Here is an 18,132-nt window from a genome sequence, read left to right as displayed (position 1 = left end):
GAAATGGGTGTAGTGTTTCGTCTTCAGCAAATTCAGCGTTTTTGAACTTTTTAACCCCCAGATACCTTTTTGCTTTGTAGTTGAATGAACAGATACGGAAGAAATGGCTATGGAGGGCCAACCATGTATTATTTCATTAAACAAACTCCAGAAATTTACTTATTGTAATCTTCTCATGTATATCTGGGTAGTGTACGGGGGCTGACTGGGTTTTGCTTTGAGCCCATCTTTTCGAGGACTCTTGTATATATAGTTGCTGGAGTTGGCAAGCTTGGTACCAAAACCCATGGAGAAGCTGCAGTTGCTCTCTGCAGCCCCATTTACTCATGTTGCAGCTGAGCAACTCTGTAACAAAATGTAGCCAGAGACAGCACATACCTGAAGGAGCATGGATCACATGTTCTAGTAAAACATTGTTTAGATTTCAGTTTCATATATTTGACAAGTCATGATATACATACTTTGGGTTTCCTTTCAGCCATCTGGTAACATAAGAATCACACTCAGCACTTGAGCCTGATCTAATCTGTGATTATAGTTGGCCATCTCCTCTGCCATACAGCTATGAGGTGGAAATGCTGAATCACATGGTATAGGTATCATTTAACTAGATGATACTACCAATCAGCTTTCCCACAATGACATGATAGCCAATTTATCAAACCTTAGAAACAAATGTTTCATTTACATGATTGTCTGAGACAGCGTCTCATTTCAATAAATTGTGCAGCTAAATCTATGATCCTCCTGCCTCAGCCTCCTGAGTGCTGTGAGTACACCACACCCAGCTTGTAAATAGGTTTTTCATGACTGGAGGTTTGAGTTTTGTGATGGCATAGAAATTGGCTTCCTTTTGAAGCAGGACTAGTTGTGTTTATGAGTGTTAGATATTAGGTAAGTGTCTTGCTAGCACTGTTCCTATTAGCAAAAATAAATGCAGTCCAGGTAGACTGTGTTGGCTGTGCTGCTTTCTTGCTGGTGCTCAGACCAGCAAACACAATTTATGCCTTGTCTTTCATTTCATATACCCTTGACACGTTCTATAATGTTAGTCACATGTGCCTTTCTTTTCAAAAGCTTTCAAACATGATTTCTTTCTTAAAATGGATCATGTTTCTTATTTTAATAAACTTCCAAGGTCTGTGCAGCCAGCACTCTAAATTATATTTGGGCTTTGGAACACCCTTTCCTGCATAATCTGAGTTTGCATGCCCTTTTGATTCACTGCAGTTTATCTTACTGACAGTTTACTAATTATGTTTCCAAGTGTAGTGTATCACTTCCAGGAATACTTGGGGAAAATACAATTGACCATGAGTATATTTACGTGACCAAGATATTTTTTTTTTTTATTCTCAGCTACTGAGGGCCTTCTGAAGTTGAGCTGAGCTGTAATGTAGGTGACATGAACTCTTAGAGTGATTGGACTTGGGTGACAGACAATCTGGAAGGTATTGGCATATCCCATTCATAGAGGACAGTATGTTTGGTCAGTGCACAGGCTTGGCATTGGCTTTCTCTCTCCTGGCGGGGCTTGCCTTCATTTCCTTGTATTTAGTTTTTGCCTGAATGAAGACTCCCTTCTGTGTGGATGTGAGTTCCCGCCAGTCCTCCACTCCTCAGCTATTTGAACAGTTTGCTTCATGGGACTAACTGGGTTTTGGCATTCAAGTTGAATATTATGTTGTTAGAGGAAAGGGGGTTATGCTCTGTCTTTTCCATTAAAAACTAAATGATTTTTATTTCTATGGAGAAGAAGCAAAGGGGCCCATTCATTAGAGATGATCTTATGTACCAGTATAGGCATGGGCAAACCTTTTAGAAGGAGCCTGTGAGAAGCTGGAAGGATTCCTGGGGGAACCAGAGGACATGATCCTTTGAATAAAGGCTGGGAGGCAGAGATAAGCCTGGCATATACCATGGCTGAGAAACAAGAGCAGAACAGCTTTAGAAGACAAGAGTTTAAGGCCCTTGTCAGATTGAGGCTTTCTAGAATACAGCATTCCACTTAAAATAATCCTTGCGTTTAGCTGCCCCGCCATATGTGAAAGTCTGTGCTTTATAGAAAATACCCTTGTAGAGCTGTCTGTGTATCCTCCTGGATATTTTAGGCTCCCATTTAGGTCAAATATACTAAAGTACTTGTGATCATAAGATCCTGCTCCACTTAAAAAGTCTAGTTAAATATTAATGTGAGGAAATTTGCTCTTGCATATTTTCACACATAATTTCTTTAATTGGTATTATGTATTTTGCATAATTTAAATATCAGCATCTGGATGATTTGCTCAGCAAAGAGGACTGTTTCATCAAAAGAACCTATACGGTATCTTCTCTAGCTGTATGCCAACACTTAGGTCTTGTGCTTAAATGATGTCCCTGCAGTGGGGAGTATAATGGAAATGGAACTCCCCTGAGAGCTTCTGTTCAGTAAAGGACACTAGTAACAATATTTACTGTAGAGAGGCCACAGCCAGCCCTGCCTGGACTGCAGTTAGATTTCTTAGTTCCACAGAACAGACGAGAGCTGCACCAGCTGAGTCCATGTGTTCAGATGCTCCCCTGAACAGAGTACTAAAGGGATTGTTTCAAAGTCATGAGAAAATAGTGCTTTCGCATTTCCCCTTCGATTTCTCTGATATCATAGGTGATAATCTTGTCCCAGGTTTGAGTTGATGGTACAGACACGTAAAGTCATTTTTTATTGTGTATTAGAATTTTAGCTAGATTCACTCCCTGCTTCTGACTTATTCTAGCCATTTTCACTGAAGTGTTGAGGTCCATGCATACGCTTGCATGTCAGTGGACACAAATGCAATGCTATAAAAGGACAGTCTTGGCCCCTGTAGACTGCTCAACAGTTTGACGTTCATTGGCCCCATCCCGAGGTGGTAGCCACTATGGTAGGATGTTAGGAACCATATTGAGAGTGGAGAAGAATAGGCCAGAGAGTTGTATGTTGAACAGATTGAGTAAGATGAGGGCATCGTTTCACTTTCAATGACTGGAAGGGAGGCTGTTGTGGGGTTTTCATCTCGCTTTTTCAGACCTTGAGAAGATGGTTCTAACTTCTGTATGTGAATTTACTGCATGGTAGTAAGAGAAGGAAAAGAGGAAAGGAAGGAGGAAGAGGAGCGGGAGAGGAAGGGGAATGGGAGGAAGAGGAGGAGAAGGGAGAGGAGGAGGAAGAGGGGGAGGAGAAGGAGGAGAGAGAGGAGGAGGAGAAGGGGGAGGAGGGAGAGGAGGAGGAGGGGGAGGAGGAGGAAGAGGAGGAGGAGGGAGAGGAAGAAGAGGCAGAGGAGGAAGAAGAGGAGGAGGAGGGAGAGGAGGAGAAGGAGGGGGAGGAGGAGGAGGGAGAGGAGGAGGAAGAGGGGGAGGAGGAGGAAGGAGAGGAGGAGGAAGAAGAAGAGGAGGGAGAGGAGGAAGAGGAGGGAGAGGAGGAGGAGGAGGGGGAAGAGGAGGAAGAGGAGGAGGAGGGAGAGGAGGAGGGGGAAGAGGAGGAAGAGGAGGAAGAGGGAGAGGAGGAGGAGGAGCCACCTTTCATGTTTAGTCATGGCCCTTTCAGAGGTGACTAAGACCAAGAGAGGGCTTGTGGAGACTGAAGGCTGTAGGTGGTACAGCCGTGTCACACAGGCAAAGCAGATATGATGGTCTGTTCTGTGATTTGAGACAGAGATGAAAGGATCTGTAGGTTGACTCTTAGTACTTTTTCTCTTTTGCTAAAGTGGGAACTTCTTACTCTGCCTTCCTACTTGATCCTCCTCCCTGCAGCCTTATTCTGATGACAGAGGCTAATCTTACTACATTTCTAGTCTTAAATTCCCCTCCCTCCTTCATCCGATTATTATGCAAATGTTGTTTTCCTTGGATCCTTCACATGCGGTGCAGGCAGCTTGGCACATACATGACACATGCCAACAAATGTTCTTATTCATTGTGTTCTCTTTGGAAAGATGAAAACTGAAGTATGGCCCCTAAAGCATGTGGCCAGGGCATTTCTTCCCCGCTTTCCTCATGGCTCCTACAGGTTTTGTATGCACCACATGTAGCTGAGGCAGCTGACAATTTGATTACTTCTTGATAATTTTTACAACCATTTCATTTCTGTTAGTGGGAAAAAGTACTCAAGAAATGATGGATTCTGGGTACTAGTCACGTTGGACTTACTTCCTGGATCTTAGGTCATTTTCTGTTGTGACAGTGGCTATTTAACATTTGTAGATTATAAAATATATAAATTATTAGCGAAACTTGCTAGTCAAAATGGCAACTTATATTTTTAATAAGAAGTATCTTACTGAGATACCAGGTACATATTAGAAGGAACTTAAACATACACACACAAACACACAGACCCACCACACGTAGAACACACACACCACCAACACACCATCACCACACAATCTCCAGTCTTGAGAGTAACGAGGCAGCTCTTTTCTGTTGTTGAAGCACAATAGCAGTACTGATGGTGGCGACTGGGATGAAGTGTAAACAGCTGATACTAAAAGTTCTGGTGAAAGGTCAGGAAGCTGGACTGACCTTCCCTCAGCCCATGGAATTGGTTCTCCCAAGCAGAAGGAAGGAGCTCCATAGAGGACAATTCACGTAAGAGAGGGTAGAACCCAGAGTGTCCGAGGTTCCTCTGCAAGCTCTTCTCTCTTTTCTTGATGCCTCTAGTTAGAGAAAAATGGTTGTTAACAGTACAGACCACTCAGTCTTCTGACCAGAGGGGTCATAGATATGACACAATAGGAGTCTTGTGGTGACAATAGGGGATTCTCTAGAGAAGAAAGAAATAGGACAGCTATGTAAAAAGCAGTGGGGAGAAAGAATGACTATGAATCATAAAGTCTGCTAAAGAGAAAACAATCCTTATCTAGATGAAAACATGTGTCAAGGCAAGAAGGGGGGAGCCTTATGGTTATTTCATTCCATGGAACAGGCTAATGAGAACAGGAACTCAACAAACAAAGCAAGATGATAATCAAAGGCAGGGGAGAGGAAAAAGATTATAGACTGAAGAATGATGTTGAGTTCTAAGACAACGACATCATTGTAGAACTAATAAATAAAATTAGAAACCTCAAGGAAAATAATAGATGCATTGAAAATCAAGTTACTAGAGTAAATGCTGGATAATGTGAGTGAACACAGATGAAATGATCTGGATATTAACATGGCTGGAAGCTAGAAGAGGGGGGCTGAGACAGTACAATGTTGGGCTGATTGCTGCTCCCCGAGTAGACAGTTAGTAGATGCCACAAAGGATGGAAAGTAAGACAGGGCAATTTTCAGAAAATGGAAAAACTGAGTGCGCAGATGGGAATAATGCATCGTGTTCCAGGAAAATAGAGAGACTCTTCAACTCAGGTCTGTCCTAATCACACTATTGAATTTCAAGGATCTTTGGAAAGTCAACGTCTGCCATGGACTAAAAGTCAACCTGTCTCAATAGGGTCAGTAGAGATTCAGTTCCTGGAAACAGTATTGTCCTGTCTTTAGTGTCTCAAGGGAAAGGAAGTGCAATCCACCTTGCTGCCACAAAGTGGCACTGCTGCTGGCATTCAGCTCTCAGGAAGGAGAAACACAATTCCAAACAGAAGCTGATCTTTTTTTAAAAACATGGATGAAAAATATATGTACATAGTAGACCAGGGTCATTAGCCACTTATCTACTTGCTGTGGCAAAATACTTACCAGGGAAAGTTAAGAATAGGAGGGTTTATTTTGTCTCACAGTTGGGGTGTGGGCTACATGGCAGGAAGTCATGGAGGAAAAGTCACAGTGACAGGAGTGTTAGACAGCCAATCACATCGCACCCATAGTCGGGAAGCAGAGAGTAATGGATTCTGGGGCTCAGCTTGATTTCTTTGTATTTGTCCAAGATTCCAGTCCATGTGGTGATGGCTTCCACATTCAAGAATGGGTCATCCCCTGCAGTTAAACTTTTGATGCATTTCCATGGTAGGTCTAAATCTACTCAACTTAACAGTAAAGATGAACCAACCCAACTGGTCCCATAATGTCTTTTCTCAACTTAGGATATTTTATCAAATATTTCTTAGAATAAAGATGCATTTTATCGAAAGACAACAAATACTTCAATTTCTTCTCCATCTGTTAGAGTAAATCATGTGCAGCTTTTCAAATTGACGGATAACCTCTGCTACAGGCTTTATTTTTATAGAAGTCTTACCGTCTGCTTGATTTTTTTTTCCCTTCCCACCCATATTAGGCAGGTCCCCTCATGTTTCTGTCTGCCCATGTTTGTGCTCTAGGTTGCAGAAGATAGCTGTACTTTCTGTGAATCAGAGTTATACAATGTCACTAGTTGGTAAAATATGTAAGACCCAAAATCCTGGCGTCTATTTTTCGTTGTTTTGGAGAAAAACAACCACTTGAAAATCATTCCATACCAAGTAACGGGCACCCCTGGGGACTGGAGATGACCCTGGCATGGCTGCCTGCCCTTAGCAGACTCCATGTGAGCCAGGAGCTCGGACTAAGTGTCTCCTCTGTCATTGCTTTAGACCCCTAGTGCAGGGTAACCTCCTATTAGTCTGACCTTACTCAGTTATTTGGGTTGGATTTTACAGGACTCAATGTGAGAAACAAAGGATAAAGACATGATTTAAGAAACTGAGCACTCTTCACTTCCCTACAGTGTACTGTGTCCTGGTGGAGTTCTCTCAGAATTTAGGAAACCCTGATTAGAACCTTCTGCCTTACTCCTGAAGTCTGCAGAATTTGGCTAAGGTGCATCCGCCTCATGTTCAACACTGAACATGTGGTGGTTTACATTCTACATATTTTACCTAGATAGATGTGAGGAAGTTGAGGCACCACATGTTGAGCTGATATTTTAGTTTTTTGTAAATGTGAGAAGCACATTCTTTACAATGGCCTGATGCTGTTTCGGCACATCTGATTATTCTGAGGTTCCCTTTTCAGGCAGCTCCACTCAGCGGACTGAAAGCTTTTTCCCCATATGCTATCTGAAACTCTCCATATTTTTCTTCTTTCTTTGAGGCCCATTGTGCCAGGAGTTATGGGAGGGAGCCAGCCCCACTATGTTAAGCATTCTGTCTTATCCAAGAGGTGTTTCATAAATTATGTATAACAGTAGATGCCACTCAATAAATATTTTATATGTGATAGATATTTTTGTCTGAAATTACTTTTTCACTTGAGCAATGATTTAAACCCTCATTTTCAGTTTTATGAGGTGACACTTTTATAATATCATGTAGTTGAATGCAGCCTGAATGTCATGGCGCTTTAGGGCAGCATTAATCAAAAATTCATCTGCCCCACTCTTAGTCCTGGAAATCTTTCCTGGGTGCAGGTTTTGTCCATGTCATGTGTGTGTGTGTGTGTGTGTGTGTGTGTGTGTGTGTGTGTGTGTGTGTGCGTGATGAGTGGGAACAAGTAATACAAGTAATGCTTTTGACTTAACAGTTCCAAAGTTGTGAATTTCCAATGGCTTCCAAAGTCTATGAAACTTACTATAAAGAAGAAAAAAAGCAATTTCATTATTTTTTGTAAAGAACATTACAGTGAACTTGGATGTAATCCAAAATGATTTTTCTGGTTTAAGTCATAGCTGTTATGATTTTTTTCAGAGTCTCCTTTTCTCTTTTCTTCTCCTTTCTTTTCTTTTCTCCCCACCTCCCATATGATTCATATCCATGGCTTTTGTAAAGAGCTAACATAATATGTCTCTGGACTTAGGTCACTTGCCTCTTCCCTTTCCTGTCTATGGCAGAGCCAGCTTGTCCCCTTGGAGCTTTATTCCTTTGTACAGCACTATCACCTGGTTCAGAGACCAGACTTTGCAGTGGGGCATTCTTTTATAGATGGAACTTAGTGGTTAAATTCTCCTCCAAAATATATATCTTAAAAAAGATATATCATGTGTCTCTTTTCTGTTGAAATTCCATCATCAGAAGGAAAGGCATGGATCCTACCAACCTGAGAGGTAGAAATAGGGCTTGTTCTGTGCTTATTTCAGCCATGGTTTGCAAGAGCCTTGGCATCATAAATCAAGGTTACTGAATCTCCCGACCTCAAGCCTGAGATTCCCAGCCATGGAACGAGAGCTTGGCTGATAGGAGGAATAATTGAGGAGCAATGGTATGCTTCATTTCTCTTTCTAGAATCTTAACTTACATGGTGACTGTTTCTCTGCATATCTATTTAATGGTTGTTAAGTTAAATTACTTTCTTCCAAATGGTGATTTTTATGTGTCCTTTTTTAATTTAAATATCCATGTTTCTGGGTCCCTTCATTCTATTACCCTCTGTGTGACTTCAGGTCTCCAAGTGTGCATTTGAAATCTAAATGTCCACAGAAGGAAGTTCCTAGGGACTCCCCACTCTTCATACTCCGTCCCTGAACTTACCAAGGACCACTTTGAGTTCAGTATTTGAGTTTTGCTTTGACACTGCTTAAGAGGTTAGAATCTTCTGCTTAGAAATGCTAGGTAGTCTGTTGTTTGCTGGATTAAATGGCACCGTAGTACATAGATTCTTCCCTGAAAGAAAACGTAGCATGCTTAGGTGTCAGCTGTGAGATAGAGAAATGTGTCCTGATGGCAAGTGAAAGTTGGAGAGATATTCCGCAGGAGTCATTTCTGATGGGAAAACATGCACAGTAGCTAAGGTTTGCCACCCGGTACCATCATGTCTACAACATTGCCTCACACTTCCAGAGGATTTCATTCAAACTTAGTTCAGCTCAATTTCATTTGAAATGTTTACCCTAAATCTTTTGGAATCTGTCAGTTTCCCACCTTGAAATTCTCCAGAGCTTTCGATTTAGTTTTGGACCAGTTGTGCAAATATGGAGTAAAGATAAGAATCTGTTGGTTTCTGCGGGATTGTTCTGACCCTATATATGACACACTGCCCTAACTTATTATGTCTACCCCCTCAGTCCCTTGGAAAATGTGAGGTTCAGAGCTGCTTAAGAGGGAAGCAAGTGGGCATGCGGAAGGCTGGGCCTTGCTGTTTAGTAGTGGGCTGGAGTGAGGGACTTTGAATGGAGACATGAAGAAGTGATGGGCATGTTATATACCAAGGCTGTTGTGTATCCAGGGGACACATGGAAGGCTGGGGGCATTTTTGGCTGCTACTACCTTACACAGATCTAAGCTATTACCCACATTTGAGAATAGCGGCCAGGGACAATGTCTCATGTCCACCAGTAGGTAAGGATGAGTTATAAGTGTCGGTAGCAGTAAGGTGCACAAACACTGTTTCTAGGAAAGAAATAGAAGAGCAATGGCAGATAATGCTGTAGCCGCTAAAGTAGAAGTGCCATCAGCGATGAAGTCCTACAGTTGAGCTGGCCGGCAAGTTTGGGAACTACAGGAGGCAGTGGCAAGAGATTAGTGTAGGATAGGAACAGATGAGGCCGAGCTGTACTTGTAAAGCATTATAAAGGCTTTAGTGTTTCAGCAACAGTAGAGAGCATTTAGCATCTCTGAGCAGAATTACCTGTTCTGACATCTCTCTGGCTATGAATTCAAGTGATGACTTGGGCCGTTGTAGTGATCCAGATGAAAGGTAATGATGGCTTAGGGTTGGCCAAAATAGTTTTGAGTAGTGACCTAGGGTACATTTGGATGGTAGACTCAACACTATAGGTATGAAATTTAGAGAAAGAAAGAAGTGACGTATGGTCAAGGGTTTTCATCTGACTAATGAGTTATAAGGAAGATTGGCGTTTGCTGGGGTGGATAGTCTACAGGTTTGAGGACTCTTAATAATGTGTTAAGTTTGAGCTAACAATCTGTTATTTCTCTAAAGATACTGAGCTAGGCAGGTGTAAGTATACAAGTATGGAATTTAAGGAAGAGGTATGTCCTATCAATTTTAATTGAAGAGTTCTCAGGATGTGAATGGCTGGTAAGTCAAGAGTCAGGGTGAGAGTCATCATTCAGGGAGTGAGTGTGAGTAGAGTCCAAGATTGACAGCCTCCAGGAGGTGGTTTCAAGAGAGTGGCAGGGAGGAATTTGGAAGTACAGAAAGATTTGGCATAGACATATCTCTCTTGGGGGACATATGGAGGGTTCAGCTAAGCTAAGGGTGTTGTGCTTTTGTAGTTACTTTTCTGTTGCTGGATAAAGCACCATGACTAAGACAGCTTGTAGAATGAAGGGTTTATTTTTACTTATAATTCAGAGGCGTAAGAGTCTATCATGATGAGGAGATGTGACAGCATAGGGCCTCCATGATGACAGGAGAGCTCACCCCTTACATGGCAAATAGGAAGAAAAGAGCAAATTAGAAGGAATAGGAGTCTGGTCTCAATGACATACTTCCTCTAGCAAGGCTGTATTCCTCACACCTTCCAAAACAGAGCTACTAACTGGGGATCAAATGTTTAAATACTTAAGACTTTTTTTGGGGGGTGGGGTGGGGAGCATTTTCCATTTAAACCACTCCTGTGGATGAAGTGGGAAAAACTGTTAGATGTGTGTGTAAGTATGCAGAGAGGTCTGAATCCCTTTGAAGATGATATACAGTGTTGAGGGTTTCTCTGATGCAGAGCTGCAGAACTTAGTTGGGGATCTGCTATCTCAAAAGCATGCTCAGTATATCCTGGTGACCAGAGAGAGGAATTGGCAATTAATTAAACTTCCAGCTATTAAGAAAGTGCAGGTATGACGAAGGGAGAAAAGATACTTTATAGAGGGTGATTGTAAAGTCCTTGCTAAAAAGATGAGCCTTGAGATTGACTTTGAAAAGGTTATATATATCAAACTAAGAGTTTAATTCATTTTATGTTGAACATTTTATATGCTCCAAGTTCACTTTGCCTACTGCCTGCCAGGTTTTAACATCTATTTTTCTTTCTGTTTTTTTTATATGAAGTAAAATATTACTTACTTCAAATATCTAAAGACACACCTAATATGAAGTTGTCTTTCCCCCAAATAATCTTTTTTTTTCTCTCTCCTGATTTTAGGAGCAAACCCTAGCCCTTAGGAAAGAGGGCATTGGTGTGGTTCTGGACTCTGAGCTGCCTCACCTGATTGGCATTGATGATGACCTTCTGAGTACAGGAATCATCTTGTATCACTTGAAGGTAGAAACTGCTTAAGTGGAACATTCTAATTTTGTTTCCAAATTTCCCCTTAGACTGTAGCAAGTTTATTATAATACTTTATGGCCATGAATACAACTATTAAAGAATATACAACAAATCCTTGAGCCTTTGGGGATTTTCTACAGTTCATTGGGATTCAGTGGTATTTGAAGTTCCTGTGTATATAGAGTTCTGAAGTTAAATGATGAGTCATCCATTTTGGTTTCTTTCCTGTAGAATCATAAAAAGGAAGATAAGGAAAGAAGGTAGGAAAACTGAGGAAGGAACAAGAACTGGGACTTGCTATGTGCATAGTTGCGGGTTCTGCCCGGTAATTATGTGATACCTTCCTCTTAAACTGTCAGTCTTGGTTCTGAACAGTTCCCACTGTTTTAGAGATCAGAGTTCCTTATCAGTTATCAAAGGCTGCCTCTGTGACCTCAATTTTAATGGCTTTTCTCTGATCTAAGTCTCAGAATGGCATTGTCCTACTGTCTTGAGTTTTGTGTCATACATCTTTGGACACAATAAAGCCCTTGTCCACTGATCGGAGTCATCCTTGAAATGGCTGCCCTGAGCTGACTGTAAGAGCTTTTACTTTTTGAGCACTTTGCTTTTGCATTGGTGCTGGTACTTAGCAGACCTCAAAGGATGTCATGTCAGTATTCAGTACCCTAAACTCACTGAGGCCATTGTGTACCTGAGACCTTGTTCATTCTGTTACCTGGCAGTGGACTGCATCAAGGTAGGATGAGACGTAGAGCAGCAGGATGTCCTCCTGCACTCACTAACGAATATTATTGAATTTACTTCTCAGGAAGGTCAGACTTACGTTGGCAGAGAAGATGCTTCAACAGAGCAAGATATTGGTAAGATTATTTTTAAAAACCGTAGATAATGAACAATCTCTTTTTCCTGATTGATGTTGATATAGTTAGAGAAAATGTTGAAGCATATTGTTCACTATATGTGTATCTGTAATTTTGATTACAACCCAATTGAATATCGAGGATGGTTAACCCAGTGAACAAAATTAAAGTATGACTTCTTTCTGCCACTTCATGTTCATTCTCTACCCTGCTGGTAAAGTGGTTTAAATCACTCTACACCTGTCACTCTGTATTGCCACCGTGATTGATGGAAATGAGCCAGAAGACATGGATAAAGGATCCCAGGTCCTTTAAAAGGCAGGATTTAGAGAGTTCTCTACACAAAGCATGAGAGCACATGCCAGGCGTTTATCAGAAGGCATGGCTTCCTGGGTGTTCTCCAGTCTTCACAAGGCATACAGGTAGCTAGCAATCAGCCTGAACAGATGGCAGCATTTAGTGTTCTGAGCATCCCTTAGACAGGTCTGTGGTGGAGAATGTGGTCTGAGTTGGTGTCAACGTGTAGAGGAGCACAGTGGTGATTGGGGGAAGAGTTACACCATTTCAAGGTAAGTTTAGAGTTCCTGGTGAGGAACCTGCTTTTCTATCAAGTATATGCTAATGATCCACTTGTCACATGTTTCTGTGTACACTTAGTATTCCTAGAGATGGGGAGAGCCAAAATCAATTCCAGATGCCTCTAGACTCAAGTACTTTTAAATGTGTTTTGGCATCAAGCCCCTTGTTTGAATTATGCCTTTGTCTATGGGAGTAGCCATGTATGATGGCAGTTAGTAAAGACAATGGTCTTTGACCAGAGACATCCATTGTTGCAGTTCTGCAGAGAATGTGAGAGCTACTCCTAAAGAAACTAGTTTATCTGAGAGGTGGTCATAGATGACCAGATAACCATCAGTGAGGTTTCAGAGTCTGCACAGGCTGTGGCAGTAGGCACTCCAGCGAAGCCTTTGGAAGCTCCTGGGATAGTTGTTTTTAACCTTCCTAATGCACTGACCTCTCATTATTTCTCATGTTGTGGTGAACCCCAACCATAAATTTATTTTTGTTGCTACTTTATAACTGATTTTGCTACTATTATGAATAGCAATGTATTTGTGTTTTCCAAGGGTGTAGCAACCCACAGGTTGAGAACTACTGTCTTAGAACCTCCTTGGGGCCATGCCATACCTCTGTTTTCTGTTTCTGGGAAGCATTATCTGTAAGTGTGGAGGTGCTCATGGGTTATACGCCCACAGATGCTTTCGTTCTTGTGTCTCCCTGTGGCTGGTGCAAGTTTGTCAGTAGTGAGCAGAGGTTCTCTGTTAAATAAGCTAGTAACTGTGTTGTCCTTTGGGAAGAAGCTGCCATGGCAGCTTACGTTTTTATAAACAGAGAGCCAGACTCTTTGAGGTGATTGTCAGTGGTTCTTTGTCTCTGCCACTCGATGTTACAGACTGATAGATTAGAATTTTCTCACTAAAAAGGTATGTTACAGCACTTCTATGAAAAATAAAAGATGTGTTCAAAATGGAAATTCAACAAATAGGTGGGAATCATAATAGCATACACCAAAGTGGAGCCTAACTTTCTCCTTTGTTTTTCTCTCCTAGTCCTTCATGGCCTTGACTTGGAAAGTGAGCATTGTGTCTTTGAGAATGCTGGGGGAACTGTGACTCTGATACCCCTGAGTGGGTCCCAGTGCTCTGTGAATGGTGTTCAGATTGTGGATGCCACACAGCTAAATCAAGGTATCTGGTTCTGCTTTTCAGAGGTTTTGTGTGTATGGAGACAGCAAGCTGGAACTGGGAAGCATGTGCATTTTACTGATTAGGGACCCAGAGGGTAAAGCTGTCTCTTCATTATGTCTCCTTTCCTGTCTTGCTGGAAGGCTGCTTTATAACGCCCACTGTCTGTTGAATTGAACATCACATATTTATGAATATTTACAATTGTTAGGAAGATTAAGCATTAGAGGATTTTTAAAGTTAAAGAGTACTCTTTACAAGTAAAAAATGTAATACGGTAATTTCCTTTAATATTTTATTTGTAATGTTTATGTCCTTCTAATAAGTAGGTCCAATTATATGCAAAACAACTGCAGTACTATTTAAAAAAGTGTCAAGATCAGTACAGAACTTAATTATAGAGCCATGTTAAAGTAAATATACATGTCAACCTGCTTTTTTTCTCTGAAACTAAGTTGCTAAGAGAAAAGAAGGTTTGGTTGCTTGGCTTTGAGCCTCTGGTGGGCTAAACTCTTTACCTTGTGGCCAGAAAACAAAAGGCAAGAGAGAAGTGCACCAGAACTCTCTAAAGATCTTTTAGGAGACTGCACCTCTTGCAGGTCCCAACTGCTGCAAACTCAGGAGACAACATTTAGCACATGGCCTCTGCCGGACATCTGGGGTTCAGATTGTGACAGGGTCCAATATTCTTTGAATACATCAGTGTATATTCCCTCCACTAGGGAGGTTCTCCAAACATCTTCAGTACAGCTACTCAATTAGAAAACTGATGGTTAGCCTCAGACTCCATTCAAGTTTGGCCACCTGCCCTCATAGATCAGCATTGAGTGTGCATGCCATGGTCGGCCACATCTCTAGCCTTTTTAGTCTGGACCCCATCCTTGTTCTTTCCTGGACTCTTACAACATTGAAAAGAATGCATCAGATATACTGCAGTATGTCTTAAATATAGGCTTTCTCTGGTCTTTTCCATAATTACACTGATGTCATGCAGTTTGTTTGCCGGCAGTGCTGAGGTCAGACTTTGGGCACACTAGGCAAGGGCTCTCTCTCCCACTGAGTGACTTGGACTCTCTGTATGATGCATTTCTGACAGTGCTGTACTTTTCTCCTCTTCCACCCCAGATTTCTATCTGTTTGCTGCTGATGCTGCTCACTTTGTTTCCCTGGTAAAGGTGGACCTTCCTTTCCTCTGCCTTTTCTCTGTGAAGTTTCTTCCCCTGGCTTTGGTTTTAGATAAATGTGCTGGGAAGGTGCTCTGATTATCAATGTTCTATCCTTTGTCGTAGTTGATTCACTGATTCAGAAACTATTTTTTTAAATCTTGCTGAAAATTATTATTTTGTTGGTTACAAAAAGATAATTTTCTTATCATTTCTTTTGCATTTGTCAATTGAATTTTGAGTGTGTGGAAAAGCTTTTTCTTCTTGATGTTTGTGCCTTTATACATTTACACGAGCAGAGTCACATAATTTAGCACTGTATTTAATATCTGCTATTTGGCCGTTATTTATTTTGAACATTCAAATTGTTTCAGATTTGGCCAGTGTGAATTCCTTCAAGGTGGCTTCTAGGTCTTTTGGCTTGACATTGTTTTGCAAACATTGGCTTACTTTCTAAGCAAGATATTCTAAACTTACCTTGTATTTTCTTGGAACTGCCGAGTTCTTAAAAGAGTACTCTCCAATGTGAGCTCTGCCTAGAGCTTAACATCTAACTCTGGGTGACCTTGCCTCTCTGCTGCCCAGGAAAGAAGGATTGCTAGTTTATTGAGCTTTCTGAAATTCTTTACATGGCTGTAATTATGTCTCTAACTCTTTTGTGGTTTGAATAATAAATGTTACTAATGTCTCACATGAATCTATTTATTTACTTACACACTTGCTTACTTGCCTATTCACTTCTCCTACCTAACTGGATAACTCAGTTTAAAGTATGCCTGTTTTGGGTAGTGGTCATATTAGAACTAAACTTTTGATTTTTCTTATCTCAGATGTGACTTTTGCTAAGAGAGCCATAGAAGTAAATTGACATTGAATGCTGATTACAGGACTTTTCTTCCCTGCAGTGTAAAATTATATATATATATATATATATATATATATATATATATATATATATATATATAAATTCTCCTGTAATAGTTGTCATCTCTGAAGCTTACTTTGTCCATCTGCTAACCTAGGCTGAGCTTCTAGCTTCCCTAAAATCTTATATAGGCCTTATTTTCATCCTCTGAGACTTACTACTGAATTAGCTCACCCTTTTTCTTCTTTCTGAACTCTGGCTGGCTGGTTTGACTCAACCATTCTTTTTCAAACTCCTCTCTAAGGTGACTGACTCAGTCTGGCTTCTCTTTTGGCCTCTGACTGAATTGCTCTGCTTGGCCTCATACTAACTTTCACAATATTTTCTAATATTCTGGCTGCTTTTCATTTGTTGGCTCATTCTGTCTTCACCTGTGTGTAGCTTGTTTTCTCTCTGCAACCTGTTACTCTATAACTGTGCCAGTAACACTGCCTCCTCTCTCTCTGCATTGCTCTCTTATGTCACCTCTCCTCCCTGTCTTTTCTCCTGTGAGTTGGGTTAATCCTATCTCTGAGTCATTCTGTCAAATCTTTCTCTAATTCATCACTTTGTCCCACAGTTAGAAGTCATTCTAAAACATGGTGCTTCCTTCTATAAATTAACTTTATCTTCATTGTTTGAGATTAAAGGTGTGCAGTCAGGGTTTGTCTGTATTCCAGCCAGAAGGCTTAAAGGTGTGCTAAGGCTGAACCACACCACAACTAGAAACAGGTTTTCCAGTAAATAGCTCAGTCTTGGGATTCTCAGTAAGATCAAATAGCCTGCAACACTGTGAAGTGTCCTTAATTCTTAATTCTTAATTCTTAATTCTTAATTCTTAATTCTTAATTCTTAATTTATCATGGTACCATGATGTTCAGATCTGGTGGGCTTGAGTTCTTCTGGCATTCTGCTGAGCGGCTTGAATTGGAGTGTTGTCCTTAGAGTAGAAATGCCATTAATAAGTGCCAGTGCAGGGGAGTGTTAGATGGCAAGATGAAGGCATTAAATCAGAGGAAGAAGATGACAACTTTTTTCACTTTGCCTTTCTTTCTTTAGCATATATCCTGTGTATCTTACCGAACGTAAAACAGCTTCAGTCCTTCATAATTAAGGATTAAAATTTTCTCCTGTGGCTCATTTGATGTTTGAGGATTGTTAAAGTGACAACTGGAACCTGTTTTTAAAATACAAAGTGATGTGATAAATTGGAGTTGTGTTGAGTATGTGCAGTGAAAATAAAAAGAAGTGTAGAGGACTGATACGTTCCTCCTTCCAGATCATCCTCACTGCCGGAGAGGAAGGAGGCCAAATTCAGCATTTGTATATGAGGATCATAAGCTAACTCAATAAAGGCTTAATTTTTAAAAATCCTATAGTAAAGAGTAAACCAAAAATGGATTTCATTAAAAACACAATAAGTGGGGAGCAGGACTAAATAAAACACTATTTTTGTACTAGAGCCTGTCTTGGCTTTGCCCATGAGGCAGCTTTTTAAAAGCAGTTCTGTAGAGCCCTTCTGCATGTCCTGCTTAGGTAAGTTTTGCAAAGGCAAGTGCTTTGAATTAACTCTTGGCAACCAAGCTTCTTGGAGATGGGTCTTGGAATAATGGACAGCTGCTGTATTAACGCAGAATATTTGAAAAACAATTGTAGCAGACCATTCATTATCCCTTATTATTACTCACGCTTTCACCCTCTCAAGCCTTGACTTGTATATGCTGTTAAATCATTGTGGCTTCCCAAGCTAGGCATAGGTTCTATCCGTAACCCCGAAGACCACGAAGTGCAGGCACTTTGGTTTCCCACATCTGTTGTTCTAAGTTCAGTCTCTGGCTTACTGTAGTGGTTACTGGTTTTACCATTCTTCCTGGCCATTGTTTCTTAGTCCTCAGAATTGGCCTGTTATATAAACTATCAGTTGGATCCATGAAGGATATAGCAGAAGAAATAGTTTTGAAACTGTTCCTTGCTTTTAGAAGGAAAAGGTTTTAGGACAGAAAACACAGATGAGTGTCAACCCACATCCCAGTGACATCTGTCCACATTGCTCTTTCTTGCCTGAACCTTAGGCTCATCCTGTGCCACTCAGGGCACCCTCCCTTATCCACCATCAGTTTCCAGCTTGTTGCTGATATTTGGCATTCAGCTGTCTCTTCATTGGGAAATTACTTCCATTTGGAAATGTGCTAGGCTATGCCATTAAAAAAGCACAAGTAGTAATTACAACTTCCTTATCTAAATCACTTAACACATGCGAATACCAGCTAATAGATTTGTTTAAATTTGCCATTAGGGGCAGGAGTGTTTTCTTCCTTTCTTCTTTTCTTTTTTTATTTTTTTTATTTTTTATTTTTTT

At 40.9% G+C, this 18,132-nt stretch overlaps 1 protein-coding gene across 19 annotated transcripts in view; it reads left to right on the top strand.

Moving 5' to 3' along the window:
* The window catches only part of Kif16b (kinesin family member 16B), a 291,124-nt gene that overhangs the window by 135,236 nt on the left and 137,756 nt on the right, over positions 1-18,132 (top strand). For all 19 annotated transcript variants that reach the window (XM_087652214.1, XM_087652212.1, XM_087652210.1 and 16 more), the window contains 3 exon segments: positions 10,973-11,092; positions 11,910-11,961; positions 13,572-13,709. In XM_087652214.1, the coding sequence (XP_087508340.1) occupies positions 10,973-11,092; positions 11,910-11,961; positions 13,572-13,709 (310 nt within the window).

This window comes from Rattus norvegicus, chromosome 3 (genome assembly GCF_021556685.1).
Source record: "Rattus norvegicus strain SHRSP/BbbUtx chromosome 3, alternate assembly SHRSP_T2T, whole genome shotgun sequence".
In the NCBI taxonomy this organism is placed as follows: Eukaryota; Metazoa; Chordata; class Mammalia; order Rodentia; family Muridae; genus Rattus; species Rattus norvegicus.
The sequence above is the reverse complement of the archived record's forward strand: the minus strand, read 5'-3'. Positions and strand labels throughout refer to the sequence as shown.